The sequence below is a fragment of the Hemibagrus wyckioides genome, linkage group LG22 (assembly GCF_019097595.1).
Source record: "Hemibagrus wyckioides isolate EC202008001 linkage group LG22, SWU_Hwy_1.0, whole genome shotgun sequence".
Classification (NCBI taxonomy): Eukaryota; Metazoa; Chordata; class Actinopteri; order Siluriformes; family Bagridae; genus Hemibagrus; species Hemibagrus wyckioides.
The window spans coordinates 8,222,372-8,236,583 of record NC_080731.1 but is presented as its reverse complement, the minus strand read 5'-3'; the positions used below and the strand labels follow the sequence as shown (position 1 = coordinate 8,236,583).

The following is a 14,212-nucleotide window of genomic DNA, read 5'->3' as shown; positions in this document are numbered from 1 at the left end:
TTTTTACTAGTATGACTTCTTTAGTGAAGATCTTGGTTTTACTAAGCTAATACTAAAAAATCTCTTCAAGTCCTTCTGAAGGGAGAACACCTGTTCTCCGAAACTACATGATGGGACCAGGCAGTTCCTTTGAGCCATGCTTTTGTTTTATTACTTTGACTCATGAGTTATGAGGGTGAAGGTAGCTGTGGGCCGAAGGGTTTTGATTCCCTTTTCTGAAATCGAAAGACGATCCACTCGCCTTGTTCTTCCCACTGTATTTATTATCCCCCGTCTGATGATTTCTTTTCAAGGGAGTGCAGAAGCCACAGATAAGGTAGATTGCCCGGCCTCTGGGCAGCTGTGAACCTGATAGCATCTGTTTAAAGTATATAAAGAGGAGCTCGTTCCTTTTTTTAAGTCTGCGGTACCAGTTATCTTACTTTTATCCCACACATGTAAGGGAATCCACAGATGGCCAGAGTTCAGACAGAAATACAAATGTGATATCAGTGACTGGAGTGTTGTTAGGTGGAGGGGAAGCTTCACAGTAGAAGTGTAACCCTCTCATACAGAGGTAAACAGACAAGCCAAAACAAAGCTTCTATTCACAGCTTATGTTATTGGAAGTCATTCTTTCATCATTATCATCTAGACAAAATAACCACTGAATGTTTTTTAACTACTGAATGCATTTTGTCTTGATGATACCCTCTATTTTCAAAATATTATCTTTGATATCAGATTTGCTCAAGACTTTTGCTGTTTCATCTTTTGCCGTCATCTGCATCAGAACATTTATTCTAACTCTGAACCAAGTCCTGCTTTATTCTCTATAAAATAATTCATTAAGTATCAATGGCTGCAAGCATTTTGAGAACATTTCTTCCTGACTGACGTCATTTAAGTGTTGTGTCATTGTGTATTGTTTTCTCTGTCTGATTTATGAGATTTGTGATGTGCATATACCTTAACTGTATTTTTCTTTTTATATTCTGCTCAATATTATATATACAGTATATATAACGTGCTTTTTTTCTTGCAGTCCATAATTTTCATAAGGGACCACAGTGCTTGTGGACAGGAAATATCTGGGTATATAGACTATGCCCACAGACTCAAATCTGAAGACTTTGAACCATATTTCTGTGGGAAAAAAAGGCTTTTGCCACGGCCGACTGATTTAAGGTAAGCCTACTTGTATTGTAACTTGCTCCAATTAGCCTTCAGCAGCTACTGATTATTGTCTTAACTTTGCCTTTAAGGTTATTATTTCAATTTGTAGACTATTAAGATATTCATAGCGGACCTTCTCAAAGAACATTTGACATGAAAACAAAGCAACATTTTAACTTTCTCAGCTCTGTGTAAATGAGAGATAAGGTGGAAAAGTGACAAATTAATGCTTTGGAAGAAGCCAATGTCATGGATATCCTGTTGCTCCTGAAACCTCTTGTATCACAAATTCCTAGTTCTACTAGTAAAGATAATCTAATATTTTGTATTGTAGTTAACACCTAAAATCACATCTTGTCATGTTCCCAAGAAACCCAAAAGCCTCTGTAATGAAGATCTTGCAAATTGCTGGAACTGGAGGCTCCTTTCATAAACGTTAAATAAATCTCCTTACAGAAAGATTTACAATATCAGTGAATCAGCTTTTCTTAGTTAAATAAAAAATTTTAATCTGTTTATTTTTCTCCGATTTTTCAGAAGTCCCTGTGAATTCACCGTTATTACTGAAATTATAATGCACTACAATGATGTTATAGCATCTGGTTTGTAAAATTATGCAATAACTTCTGACACATTCACGAACAAAAGGTAACATTAACGTACATGACTTTTTTACGGTTGCATATATACATTTTGGCCAATACCTTCTCACGACCAGAACCTTAAAAAAAGCGCAGGCAATGCACGGGCTCAAGCGGCGACATCTGTGGATGATATGTACGCCCACAAGAGACCAAACGAATGCAAAAATATTTAATCTTGTGTTCAACCAAGCTAACCAATTGGAATTTGTGAATGCACTAGATGTGTTTACTACCAGTTGCATTATTCTAAGTTGATTGACATTATCACAAATACAGATTTAAGCATAAATAATAAAAAACTGGTTCACAAATCAAAAACAGGCATATTCTGTTTATACATCACCAACACCAATTTATTCCAAGATATTGTTCCAATTTTAGACCGGCACCTCACGTTAGTTTTGCCTTTCACCCAGAGTGCTCTGGGATAGGCTCCAGAAGACCCCCGTGACCCTAATTAGGAATAAAGCGGGTATAGACAATGGATGGATGGATGGATCACATTAGTTTTAGTTGGTGCTGCGTGTCCATCAGCCCAGACTTCCAGCACATATTTCAAATAAACCTATTAAACACTTTCAGAAGTCAGAAGTGAGTCATCAAAATGTGTTGGGCATTAGAAACTAATGTGCTACGTTCAATGCAATTGTTCACTGCCAAGGAATTTTTAAATGCAGGCAATGATTCATTTGAACCATTGCATATTAGACATCGTGCCTAGCCAGTGGCAAAACTTAACAAATTCAGATGTTAAGAAATCCCATGTAAATTGGTTAATTGTTTGTATGTGTGAGAGAGAGAGAGAGAACCTGTGCGTATATTCGAAACAAACATTTTAGATAACAAAAGAAAATGACAAGTTGACAAGACTTGGAGTCTGATGCAACCGTCCCGACACCTGCCAAATGGGAAGAAATAGTCTGTACCTCTCTGAAAACTAAATTAAAACGTGTGTTTTATGGTTTAGATTTTAGAACTCTACACTACATACTCTGCTGAATTAAAGATAAATATTTTGAGCTTGGAAAAGGATTTCAGTTATGTAAAATGCTGTTTTTGGTGATGTCCACACCTGAACTACTTCAGGATGTACACACACTCGAACACTCTCCCAGCTCTAAACAGTGTAAGCAAAGGAAATAAGTGCATTATAGCATAAGCCTGGACAACCCCCTTCTCTCTCTCTCTCTCTCTCTCCCGCGAGAAAAATAACAGCCAGTGTTCGTGGTCACTGGTAACATGGAGCAGATGAGTTCTTCCCGTACAGATGCACAACTCCACACCACAAGTTGGACTCCGTCCCCCTCATCATAAAAAATAGAGTTAAAAAAAAACACGGCCACCAGCTGAAGACATTTTCAGACCATTGTATGTGTTGTTAAAAAGACTAAAGAAGAGCCAGTGTGTGATAAAAACCACCTGATAAGAAGTCGTGGTTACGATCGGATGTAAAATTCATGACTCATTGTGACAAATAGGTTTGTTTTTCATGACCAACCTTTATCATACCCCAATTCTGAATACATAGTTTACTTAATTAATCATTTTTTATTGCAGCATCTTCCAATATGTCAGTTCATGATTTAGTTAAGTTTGAAACAGGACATATACAATTCACGGTCTTTTCCCTCTACCATCTTTTTATGTTTATCCCACAATGATCATCCTGACAGATGTTCAGAAGCATTGCCTCTTTTGGTATCCAATTCTACCACAGCAGTTGGCAAGCACAAGTAGCTCTTTGTGTATTAGTTTTTGTGTGCATAGGCATATCCAAACAACAGAAAACAGAATAGGCATATAGAAATTTTTCAAAGTATTTCCTTGGCCAAACCCTTTCTGTGCCCATCCGTGCTGCATTCCTGCAGTGCACCTGTTGCTCAACATTGTGGCTTTAAAAATATCTGCACTTCCGTCCTATTTTACTAACTTTTAACCTGAGAAGACCTGAGATAAGACCAGGAATAAACTTATAGGGTTTAGCTAAACGTTGTTCAGGTTAACACAATCTTTTTTTTTTCTTTTTTCCATGCTACAAATAAGATGTATGCTGGTAGAATATTTTGAAAGGGCAGATATTTGTCAAATATGACAGCATGTGATTAAATAATTTCTAGGTTTTTCTACATGCGAGTTTTAAAAAATCTCTCCTGTATATGATGGAATGTAGAACTGATTCTTTTTTTGGAGCTAAATTTAACGATCCAGCGTCCTCCTCTGATTTACTACCACAAATCATGTGATGTGAGACACACACACACAAAAATGACACGCTCTTCGTGTTAGGAACAGTATTCACTGGTGTAATTCCATCCTTTATAAAGCTCTTAGAAATGCTAAGTGTTCGTAGTCAGTAGGATTTGTCTGCCTTTTCTGAAAGAGATCATCTGAACACAAAATGGTACGCAACACGAGTCATTATTTAATATAATAAGTGCAGACTTCCTTTTTGTTCTTTCTAGTGTAGTCACGTTTCATGCTCAAGACATTTCCAAAACATGCTGACTTTTCACACATTTGCAAGGCAGCATGGGTAGGGTGCCATCTCCATCGTGAATGTAAAGCATTTTTTTTTACATCGCTAGGTGACACCCCTTCAGGGAAAAGTAAAGTGCCGCATTGCTTATGATTTCGTCGCAAAGTGTTTGTCCAGCTTAAAAGTTTTAAGGCTCTGGAACACTAGCTTGCCCATCTTTTCATGTTCTCTGTTAAAATATCTCACATCTGTCCTGTTGCTTCGACCCAAAAGTAAGTGGTTCACCAGTGCATAAAAGTGGTGAACCCAAAAATGTTAATTGCTAGATGGCGTTTCAGTATAAATAGACACCAAAAACTCTGTCAAACCTTATTCTAAAAAAGAGGAAGTGCCAATGAATCTCCAGTTCTAAGCTTCTCGCCAGATCATTTTCATTATGTATACATTCAAAGCCATATGGAGAAACAGAAAGACTTTCCTTTCGCTCCGGGAAATCGAAGTAGACCATCCAGGACATTAAGCAGCACTGGGATGTTTGATCCAGGCTGCAAATGGAGCATTGGTTGAACTTATGATTTCATGCATCATTGTATTTGCCCCATAGAACCTAGGCGCTAGTGTTAAAGCCTGCCATGTTTACTGTAAAGGCAGTCCCCATGTAGGCTAACCACAAGTGAAGACAGAAAGGTCTTTCCCCCGGTGCAAGATGGCTGTCAGGGATCCTCTGAGGATGTTTAATTCAGACCATTACATTTTGTTTAGTTCCTATTTCCCAGTCTTTTCATTTAAGGCACACTTTTTTTTTTGCTTTGGTTCTGACAATGGCTCCATGGTTTCTGGTTCTTTTTCGAAGGAGTGTAGAGGGAGCCTTTGGGCCATCTCTGTTTCTCACACTTTCTTTGCATTGTGTTTGTCAAAGCCATGGTGATAAATTGGAGATATTTCAAAATGTAACAGCCATATGGATGTAGCATATGGATCCAACAGGATGAGGCGGTCTGAGTAGTGGAATGATGAACTCTTAGGTTGATTTATAAATGTTGGGTGTGGAAAACGAAACAGGTCCAAGTATGCTGGAATACCAGTTACTAACTAACCTTCATTTTCAGCTTATACTTCCTCTTAGATGACCATCTGTACAATCCTAAAATAAATAAGTCTATACTGTACTCCTACTGCTTATTCAACATTTCTCTGATCGTCATGCACATGCATCATGCTTGTCCAGAGACCGCTACTGAAATCAATCCACCAGAGTACAAACGATCAGCCAAATGTAGACGTCATTTGAGTTTATGAGTGCTTGAAACCTGTGAATTATCCCTTTAAGGTCAAGATTTTTACATCTGTTGTTAACAATATATTGGACGTTTAAGCAACATATCAGAATACATCATGCATTGGCCATCTGCCAAAGTGTTATCATGAGCTAGGAAGACTTGCTTAATATGCGGTTGCTCTTTCAGTGCGCCTCTCCCTTATTTTTCTAAATCTCATCCTCCCTGAGTTCCAGCATTGCTCTTGGACGACAGGCTGTTGCTTAGGAATAGCTGAAATCCACTTGTCCAACCCACCACTTCTTTTAAAGTGTGACATTTGGAATCCTGCGTCTGCCAAGCATCTGTCTTTCAGTACTTTACCTAGTGATAAGAGCTATTAAACTGTGCCTAACACTGTCAGGCAAGTCCCAATGTGCATTCTGCAAAATGTGTGCATTAATAACAGTCTCAGTTTCTGTTGCTGCTAAGCCCCAGTTCAACTTTTAAGTGATAGCAGCAGTATGGACAGCATTTTTATAATAGTAAAGAATTTCTTCAATTTTTATAATATCTTTCTTATATTTTAACTACAGTATTAAAAATTCTACATTTTTTTTTAGTTTCTACAACTGGAAAACAAATGAAATAGCATCACAAGACAGTGAAAACTACTGGGTGACTGCTAAAAATACAACTGGTGTACTCTTCAAGAACAAGAAGGACCGAAATTTTGTGAATGTTGACCCAAAGGTAGGAATGAGACTTTTTAAATGTGTATCATTGTATGTATATCATTTTTTTCTCTAATATAAGCTATTCATAGTTGAATTAATGATAAATAATAGATATATTACAAACAAATCTTTACTGGGGTTGGCACTGTGGTGCAGTGGGTAGTGTTGTTGTCTCACAGCTGCCTGTTCTGATCTTGAGCCCAGGTTAGTGTTTGTTTTCTGCATGGGTTTCATACTGTTTCTGTGGTTCCTTCCATCTCCCAAAATATGCCTGTAGTTGGATTGGCTATGATAAAATGCCTCTAGGCATGAATATGTGTGTGCGTGGTGCTGTGCCATGGAGTGGCGTCCCAATTTGTGTGTATTCTTACCTCGTGCCATGTGTTTCCCGGAATCCACCGCAACCCAGAGAGGAAAAAGTGGTTCCTGAGAACGAGTGAAAATGTTATCTGTTATCACAATGAGATATTAGTTATGGTGCCCATTATTGTTCAATATTACATATGAGGTAGGCTGGCCACAGAACTGTACACGATCTGTATAAAATACCCCTCTATTTCAAGGTTTCAACTTTAGACAGGCAGGAAGGTTGTTTATTTAACTGGAAGTTTGTTCATAAAGCATAGTGAATCATGAGACCACCCAGACTGGTAGCAAGATTGACTGCCACTAGATTATCCTGTGATTTCCAGCCAATGCAATGAAATGCAGTGCTTCTCTTTCTTCTCGATTCAAAAATGAACCTGCACTGGATGAATACATTGAAATCCAGACATAATTGCACTAGGGAGAGATCTTTAGATAGGTGCTTCCTTCCTGTCTTTGCACTGGTCTGGTTTGATAAAAGACAGGAGAATGTGCAGTGAATTCCAGCCTGGAAAACTGTGCCACTTTGGTTTCTTCATCTCTGCACTTCGAGGACGGGCTATTTTAGTAAAGACGCATGGCTGCAGACGGGCCGCTTTGAACGCACATTGAGGCCAAGATGGCAGAGGCAAATTGTGCCTGTGGTCGAGCACACCCCGACCAGGACGGCTATTAAAAAACGAAGGGAAGGCTTGAGAAACCCAGACGCCAAAACCACCCAAGCGCCCTGAACCCAGCCCAGGCCCCTACTAGTCATGACCTCATTGCCCATATAGATGCATTCCTGCTGGCAAAATGGTACATGAAACAACAATTTGGTTTGGTCATTTTGCTTTTTCCTCATTTTTTTTATTTTTGTTTTAATTGTTGCAGATAAGTGGCTCAGTGTAGGGAGGGTCTCTGAGCATGCTACCCTTCATACTACCCTCCTACGTATATATATATATACGTATTTATTGGTCCTTTATATTGGAGCTTGGCTGTTTGCTTTAAAAACAACAAAATGTCATAAACCAGAATCAAAACTATTGCTTGTTTGTTTGCTTTTTTCTCCTCTTAAGTGGTAGATTACAGAGTCCAGACACATGTCTTCATAAAGGGGTCCTATAAAACTTGAACTTTAAAATGCTTCATGTCTCAAGTGGCTCTGTAGGGTTGGGTTTTTCTTGTTTGTTTGTTTGTTTGTTTGTTTGTTTTTGTTTTGTTTTGTTTTACTGAACCACATATTGTCAGCCAATTTAATACTAATGTGTATAGAAACTTAAACATCTCATCAAATAAATGTGAATTTTTTACTTTAAGAATAATTAGAAAAATTACAAGATTTTTTTCTAACTCCACAGGCATCACCTTGTGAACACTCCCCAAGAATATACCTTAAGTCCGACATCTATCTTCACGTTGCCATCTTTGACCATTATATCAAGTGTACAATCTGAAACACACAGTACAGTTCCAGTGGATTTACCAAACAGTTTGTAGCAATAAACAATTCTGCATATTCTTCTCACTTAATCTCTGCAAACAGCTTTGTTGATGCTTTTTAAATGTGTATCATTGTATGTATATTATTTCTTTCTCTAATCTAAGCTATTCATAGTTGAATTAATGATAAATAATAGATATATTACAAACAAATCTATCCAAAATGCTGTCTAATACTTATTATTGCTTTCTTAAATGGCACAAAATACTCTGTAACGCTTTCATGTTTTTAGAAAAGCATATGTCATGCTTTTCTCTTAATTAATAAATTGTAACTTTTGCACAGAATTATTTCATGGTATTTCATCTTGGCACCTACTTACACACGTGGACAAAATTGTTGGTACCCTTCCATTAAAGAAAGAAAAAACCCACAATGATCACTGAAAAAACAGAAAAAACACCCAAAAATGGCTAAGAACAAAACATTGGCCTATTCTGAAGTGGCCTTCTATAAGTCCTGATCTAAATCCTATTGAACATCTGTGGAAAGAGCTGAAACATGCAGTCTGGAGAAGGCACTCTTCAAATCTGAGACAGCTGGGGCAGTTTGCTCACAAGGAGTGGGCCAAAATACCCTTTGACAGGTGCAGAAGTCTCAGTGAGGTTTACAGAAATCGCTTTATTGCAGTCATTGCCTCAAAAGGTTGTGCAACAAAACATTAAGTTAAGGGAACCATCATTTTTGTCCAGGCTAGTTTTAGATTTTCTTCCTAAATCATGCCAAAAACATATCTTGCTGGACCTCATGTGTCATAGAAAGAGAGAAATTATCACTTCCTGCCCCACCGGTCTAAAAGACAGACACCAATACGGATGTACCGAAGTCTTTTCCATGGGCCTGGTGTTTATGAATGGGACATGATGCCTCATCTGGATCACACTATATCCTACAGGATTTGTGTCTGAACAGCACTGGGAGCCTTTAATGCCCTTTATAAGCCACATCATTCAATCTCTCGTCCCAAACATTACTAAGAAATATTATGTAGAGCTTACTCTAAATGAGTCCTACTAGCTTTTATGTTCATTGCCATGTATTGGAATGTGATTGATCACGTCCATCTAGATAATAGCATCTATCATTTGGAAGTCTATTAAATAATATATTAGTTATATTTCTAACCTGTTTTTCTTCGACTTCTCCTTGTCTTTCCCTCTTTCCTCATTTATTTCACAATTTTTCTGTCTCTCTCTCTCTCTCTCTCTCTCTCTCTCTCTCTTTCTCCCTACCCTCCTCTTTCTGTTTCTTTATGGCTGTCCTGTGGATGGATCTAAGGTGAGGGTTCTCCCCTAAGTCCTATAAATCTGCAGCCCATTCCGCTTGGCGCTCATATGAGAGCAGAGCGTGGATGCGATTGGCTGTCGCTCCAGCAGCGCAGCGTCCACGCACAAAACCCCGAGAGCGCGCACCAAACGCAACACACTCAACACACGTCTCACACACTTTCTTCATCTCCACCGACACACTACAGCTTCGGGCTTTTCGTTTTTGTTTTCGTGTGATGATATCTTGTCGGAGAGTTAAGCACACTTGAACAGCATAGCGTGTTCTAATAAAGCTTTCCTTGGCGTCATGGATCGCCTGCTGGTTCTCCTTCTGGGATGGAGCTGCGTGTGTTCTGGATATTGTGCCATGCTGAAAGATCACTTCGCTAGACTAACGAAGGATTTTGGACACAAAACGGACACGTATCAGTCGGAGAAGTCCGTGCAGGATACAGTGTCCGAGCACATGCAGATGCTCTACAGCAAATACACGAGCGCGAGCTTTCCGCTCCGGGACGGCAACACGGTGCGCAGCTTTAAAGCGCACTCGGGTATGTAATTCCTCAAATATCTATTTAACTCTTAATTTAACTAATTGATAATGAGACTAATTGTGATTAATCCTTGTGAGTTCATAAGACAGAACCACCATAGACCACCCGCTTATTTAGTTTTTGCGCGAGCGCTGTTAGTGGAAATCCACCTGCTGTTCTCGCACGCTTTGCAGTCAGATATTGAGCGCATACTGTTTTCAGCCCTGTTAATGAATAGATGAAACGGTGTAAAGAAGACTGAATTAGTAAGCTGAAGTGCTTGCGGTCTTAATTGCAGCGTTATCTCCCTCGTCTGACGTCAAACTCTGCATGCGCTCTGCGTCCCTGCAAATTAAAGGGTGTAAAATATAGTGCGCACGTGTCAGCTGAAGAAAGTGTTCTTAGTTGCTATATTCAGACCTCTCACTAGTGTCGTGCTAAATAGTGGGCCGGGATAGTTTACTTTTATTGTTGACTCCTTATGCACTAACTTCAGACCTTGGTGGACCTTGGATGTGGCTGTGATTCGTCCTACCCTAAAGTGCGCATTATCAGATGTGTGTCCTTATACACAAGCATGTCAATAACATAGAAGTTGAAGGTTTTCTGACAGTAAATCCACAATCCCTAGACATAATAAATAACTTAGATAATTGTCAGATAACAAATGTAATAACTCTTAATCTCCATCCAGGTACCATCGACAACAAGCAGCTTCAGATATTCAATCTAACATCCCTAACCAACTCGGAGGATGTTCTCTCAGCAACGCTGCACTATTATATCGGAGACTTTCTGAACAGTAGCCAAAGATGCTTAAAGTCCAAATCTTGTGCTCGTCATGGCCTCAGGCGGCACGGTCACGTTCACCTCAGCATCTGGAGCTTCGCCTCTGTAAACGACAGCACCAGAACCCTCGGACACTTCCTCATTAACGTCTCCACAGTCTACAGAGACTTCATATCATGGCAGTGGAGGGACATCACTCGTATAGTCAACGAAGCAAAGCATCATGATGAGCTTCTCATTGGCATTGCTGTCGATTCACAAGGACAACAACCATGGAAGAAGCTCTTGTCCGACCATTCACCCTACATCCTGGTTTTCGCCAACGACTCAGCTATCTCCGAGCCCGAAAGCGTGGTGTCCACTCTCCAGAGACACAAAGGGAGCTTAGTGCCTGGACTTCAGAAACTCAGGCTACACAACCACAATAGCACTTTACCACACAGGACGAAGCGCTCCGCCAATATCCTTTTACCACTGCAGAACAACGAACTCCCGGGTCCTGAATACCCTTATGAGATCCACACCTGGGATGAGACTAGCCCATATGACCCTGTTGAGAACAAGGCAGCCAAGCGATCGCGCAAGAAACCTCGCAAGAACCCGAGAGACAAAAACCCCCTTCTGCAGTTTGATGAACAGACCATAAAGAAAGCAAGGAAGAAGCAGTGGAACGAGCCCAAGAACTGCGCTCGCAGATACCTTAAGGTGGACTTCGCTGATATTGGCTGGAGTGAATGGATTATCTCTCCAAAGTCTTTTGATGCTTATTACTGTTCAGGATCCTGTCAGTTTCCAATGCCAAAGGTATGTTTTTTTACATATGAATCCCTTCAGTTTATGCATACTTAACTCATATTCCCATTCTAATGGGTGCTAAATCTTATGATATCATAACCAGCGGTGCACCAAGAATTGGTTAGAAAATATACAACTTTTAACATTTATGTTAAAATGGATAATCAGCTCCATCCAGTGGTAGGACGCTGTCATTTACAACGAACATACCCTGAGACATAAAAGCCATCAGTACAGGAACACTGTACAGACACACACTTTTATTAGATGTATCTGTTCCGCTGTATAAAAGTAAACCATTACCTTGGAGAAATTCTTCAAAATCCATTCATATAAGCCAGTTTAAGAACCTTTAGCTGGTATGTGATTATAGATTCTGCAATACAGGGATTGAGGAGGATCATTAACAAGTAAAAAGTTAAAAACACTACTGGTATTAAATCTGGAATTTTTAAAATCCTTAAAACACCTTCTTAGTTGTCGGAGTGTGTCATCCATCCCAGCGTCATGTGACCTTTCAGTTCTGTACATTTCTCACTTTCAGTGATTCTGTATTAATTGTTTGAATCTCTGAATCAGTTAGGACAAAATCAATATCAGAGAGTGTTTAATGGTGATTCAGTTATTAAACTGCAGCCTACTTCTCGTTTTCTGAGTGAAAGTTTAATCAACCTAAGTGCAAAGAATTTTATCTAATTTGAACCCAACGAGTTTAGCATTATACTGTCTGAACATGCCACCTGTCACATAAGATGTTGCTGAAGATGTCTGTAACCTGTAACCTTTACTCCACAGTCCCTGAAACCTTCCAACCACGCCACCATCCAGAGCATCGTCCGAGCAGTCGGGGTTGTCCCTGGCATTCCAGAGCCCTGTTGTGTCCCGGAGAAGATGTCTTCCCTCAGCATCCTCTTCTTCGACGAGGACAAGAACGTGGTCCTGAAGGTCTACCCGAACATGACAGTGGACTCCTGCGCCTGCCGATAATGTCACGTTTTTATCCGTTCACACACCAGACTCTGCCTGATCACCCGATCTTCCTGTTATTATCCCATTCCCATTTTGCACTGGATGAGAGACTACATCCCCGTAGCTACATGAAGATGATTCCGTTCTGTTTCTAAAGAACAACTGCTATTTGTTAAGCTTCAAGTCTGAATGAACTGTCTGGAAGGAAAGCGCAGATTTTGCAAAATCACCCACCCAATTGAACACAAGTCATTCTGTGACATGGCTGTTATGAACTTTTTGAAGAGACTTCTTTTCTTTTTCTGTTTTCCTTCTGTTCTCTTTGGATGTGTAGATTTTTCCGTGTTGAGGATGTAGGGATAAACGATAATATGAATTTGTACAGGGTTTTTTGTTTTTCTTTCTTTCACTATTAAGCTGTTACTATTCCTTCACATTTACTATACTCATAATCAATTTAATCTTAACATTCATATCTACTGCTGCTATATAAAGAGATATATTTTATTCCAATGCCAAAATGTTTTATTATTATGAACTCAGTATGTCGATGCATTTGTAAATGAGTGCTTTTAATACACTGCTCACGAGCACCATTTGCTGTAGACTGTTCAACAACGTACCTTAAGGACATCAATTAGAATGATAAATAAATCAAATGAATAAATGGATATTTGTTTTTTTACTGATAGAACTTGTGCACGGGCCACATGTAGCTCCTCTTCAGTCCGATCTCAGTCTGAACTCACTGACCAAGTGCCCTTGTTGACTTCATGTTGTTTAATTCCATGTGAACATTAATGGTATCATGCTTTTTCTCTCTCTCTCTCTCTCTCTCTCTCTCTCTCTCTCTCCTGTAAATACCACAAAACCACTATTTTGGCTCAGAATACATTACCTTAGTGATGTATCAAGGTGTCACAATTTACCCAAGTTTCAGAAAAAAATGCTTAGAAGCAAACCTCTGTTTTTCACTTCACGCCAAAACACATTTTTAGGGCATTGAGCAATAAGCTTTTCTTGAAAACGTGGAATATACTTCAATACGCCAAGCTACCAATCACAGAGTATGCTAATTATAACACATATGAAAATAGATCCAGGACTATGTACTTGTATAAATGATACGGATCTCAAAAGTGCCTTCCAAAAAAATTGGTCTAAAATGGTTTATCAGTTAATTTGGTCTATTTCTATAAAAAAGTCTTTTTTTCCATCATTCTGTTCCTTTCATTTTACGTCTCTTATATTTACACAGAAACGACGCTCATATCTTTTTCCAGTGCATGTTAACAAATGTATATTTTTCACGTTTGACATTTTATACACATGCGACATATGCAGATTAAAGAAAAAAATATATATATGTAAAAGTGAGCAACTACCTTAATATATAACACAAAAAAAGCAACAAAAAAAAAAACAGAGCTCTTCTTCAATATTTGTATAATATATTTTTTACAGAAAGGCCTTCCTATACTATTCTATGTAATCTATTGTGTAAATGATTTAGGTGTAAGGTTGTGCTTGTATAATAAGCTTCATAAGAAATTATATTTGTATATGGAAATGAGCTTTAAATGCATTTATTTATTTTCTGTATGTTACTTTTTTTTTTTGTCTTTATGGGCAAGGAAAGCCTTCAGTGAGATTGGTTTGGAGCCTTCACATGAATAATGTAAATTTCCTTTAGAGTTACCGATGAAAGTTTGTTTCTGTTCATTCACCCCACCTGTAA

At 38.9% G+C, this 14,212-nt stretch overlaps 2 protein-coding genes across 2 annotated transcripts in view; both read left to right on the top strand.

Annotated features, from left to right (window-relative positions):
- The window catches only part of cfap299 (cilia and flagella associated protein 299), a 54,685-nt gene extending 45,412 nt beyond the window's left edge, over nt 1–9,273 (top strand). The window contains exons 4-6 of the mRNA XM_058375226.1: nt 1,025–1,167; nt 6,155–6,284; nt 7,978–9,273. Of these exons, the coding sequence (XP_058231209.1) occupies nt 1,025–1,167; nt 6,155–6,284; nt 7,978–8,073 (369 nt within the window). The 3' untranslated portion in view covers nt 8,074–9,273. The remainder of the gene's footprint in view (nt 1–1,024; nt 1,168–6,154; nt 6,285–7,977) is intronic.
- Nucleotides 9,274–9,441: 168 nt separating this feature from the next.
- On the top strand, nt 9,442–14,187 carry bmp3 (bone morphogenetic protein 3). The gene is made up of 3 exons (XM_058375224.1): nt 9,442–9,939; nt 10,616–11,514; nt 12,301–14,187. The coding sequence occupies exons 1-3, from the start codon at nt 9,696–9,698 to the stop codon at nt 12,490–12,492; spliced, it is 1,335 nt and encodes a 444-aa protein (XP_058231207.1). The 5' UTR covers nt 9,442–9,695; the 3' UTR covers nt 12,493–14,187.
- The last annotated feature ends 25 nt before the right edge of the window (nt 14,188–14,212 follow it).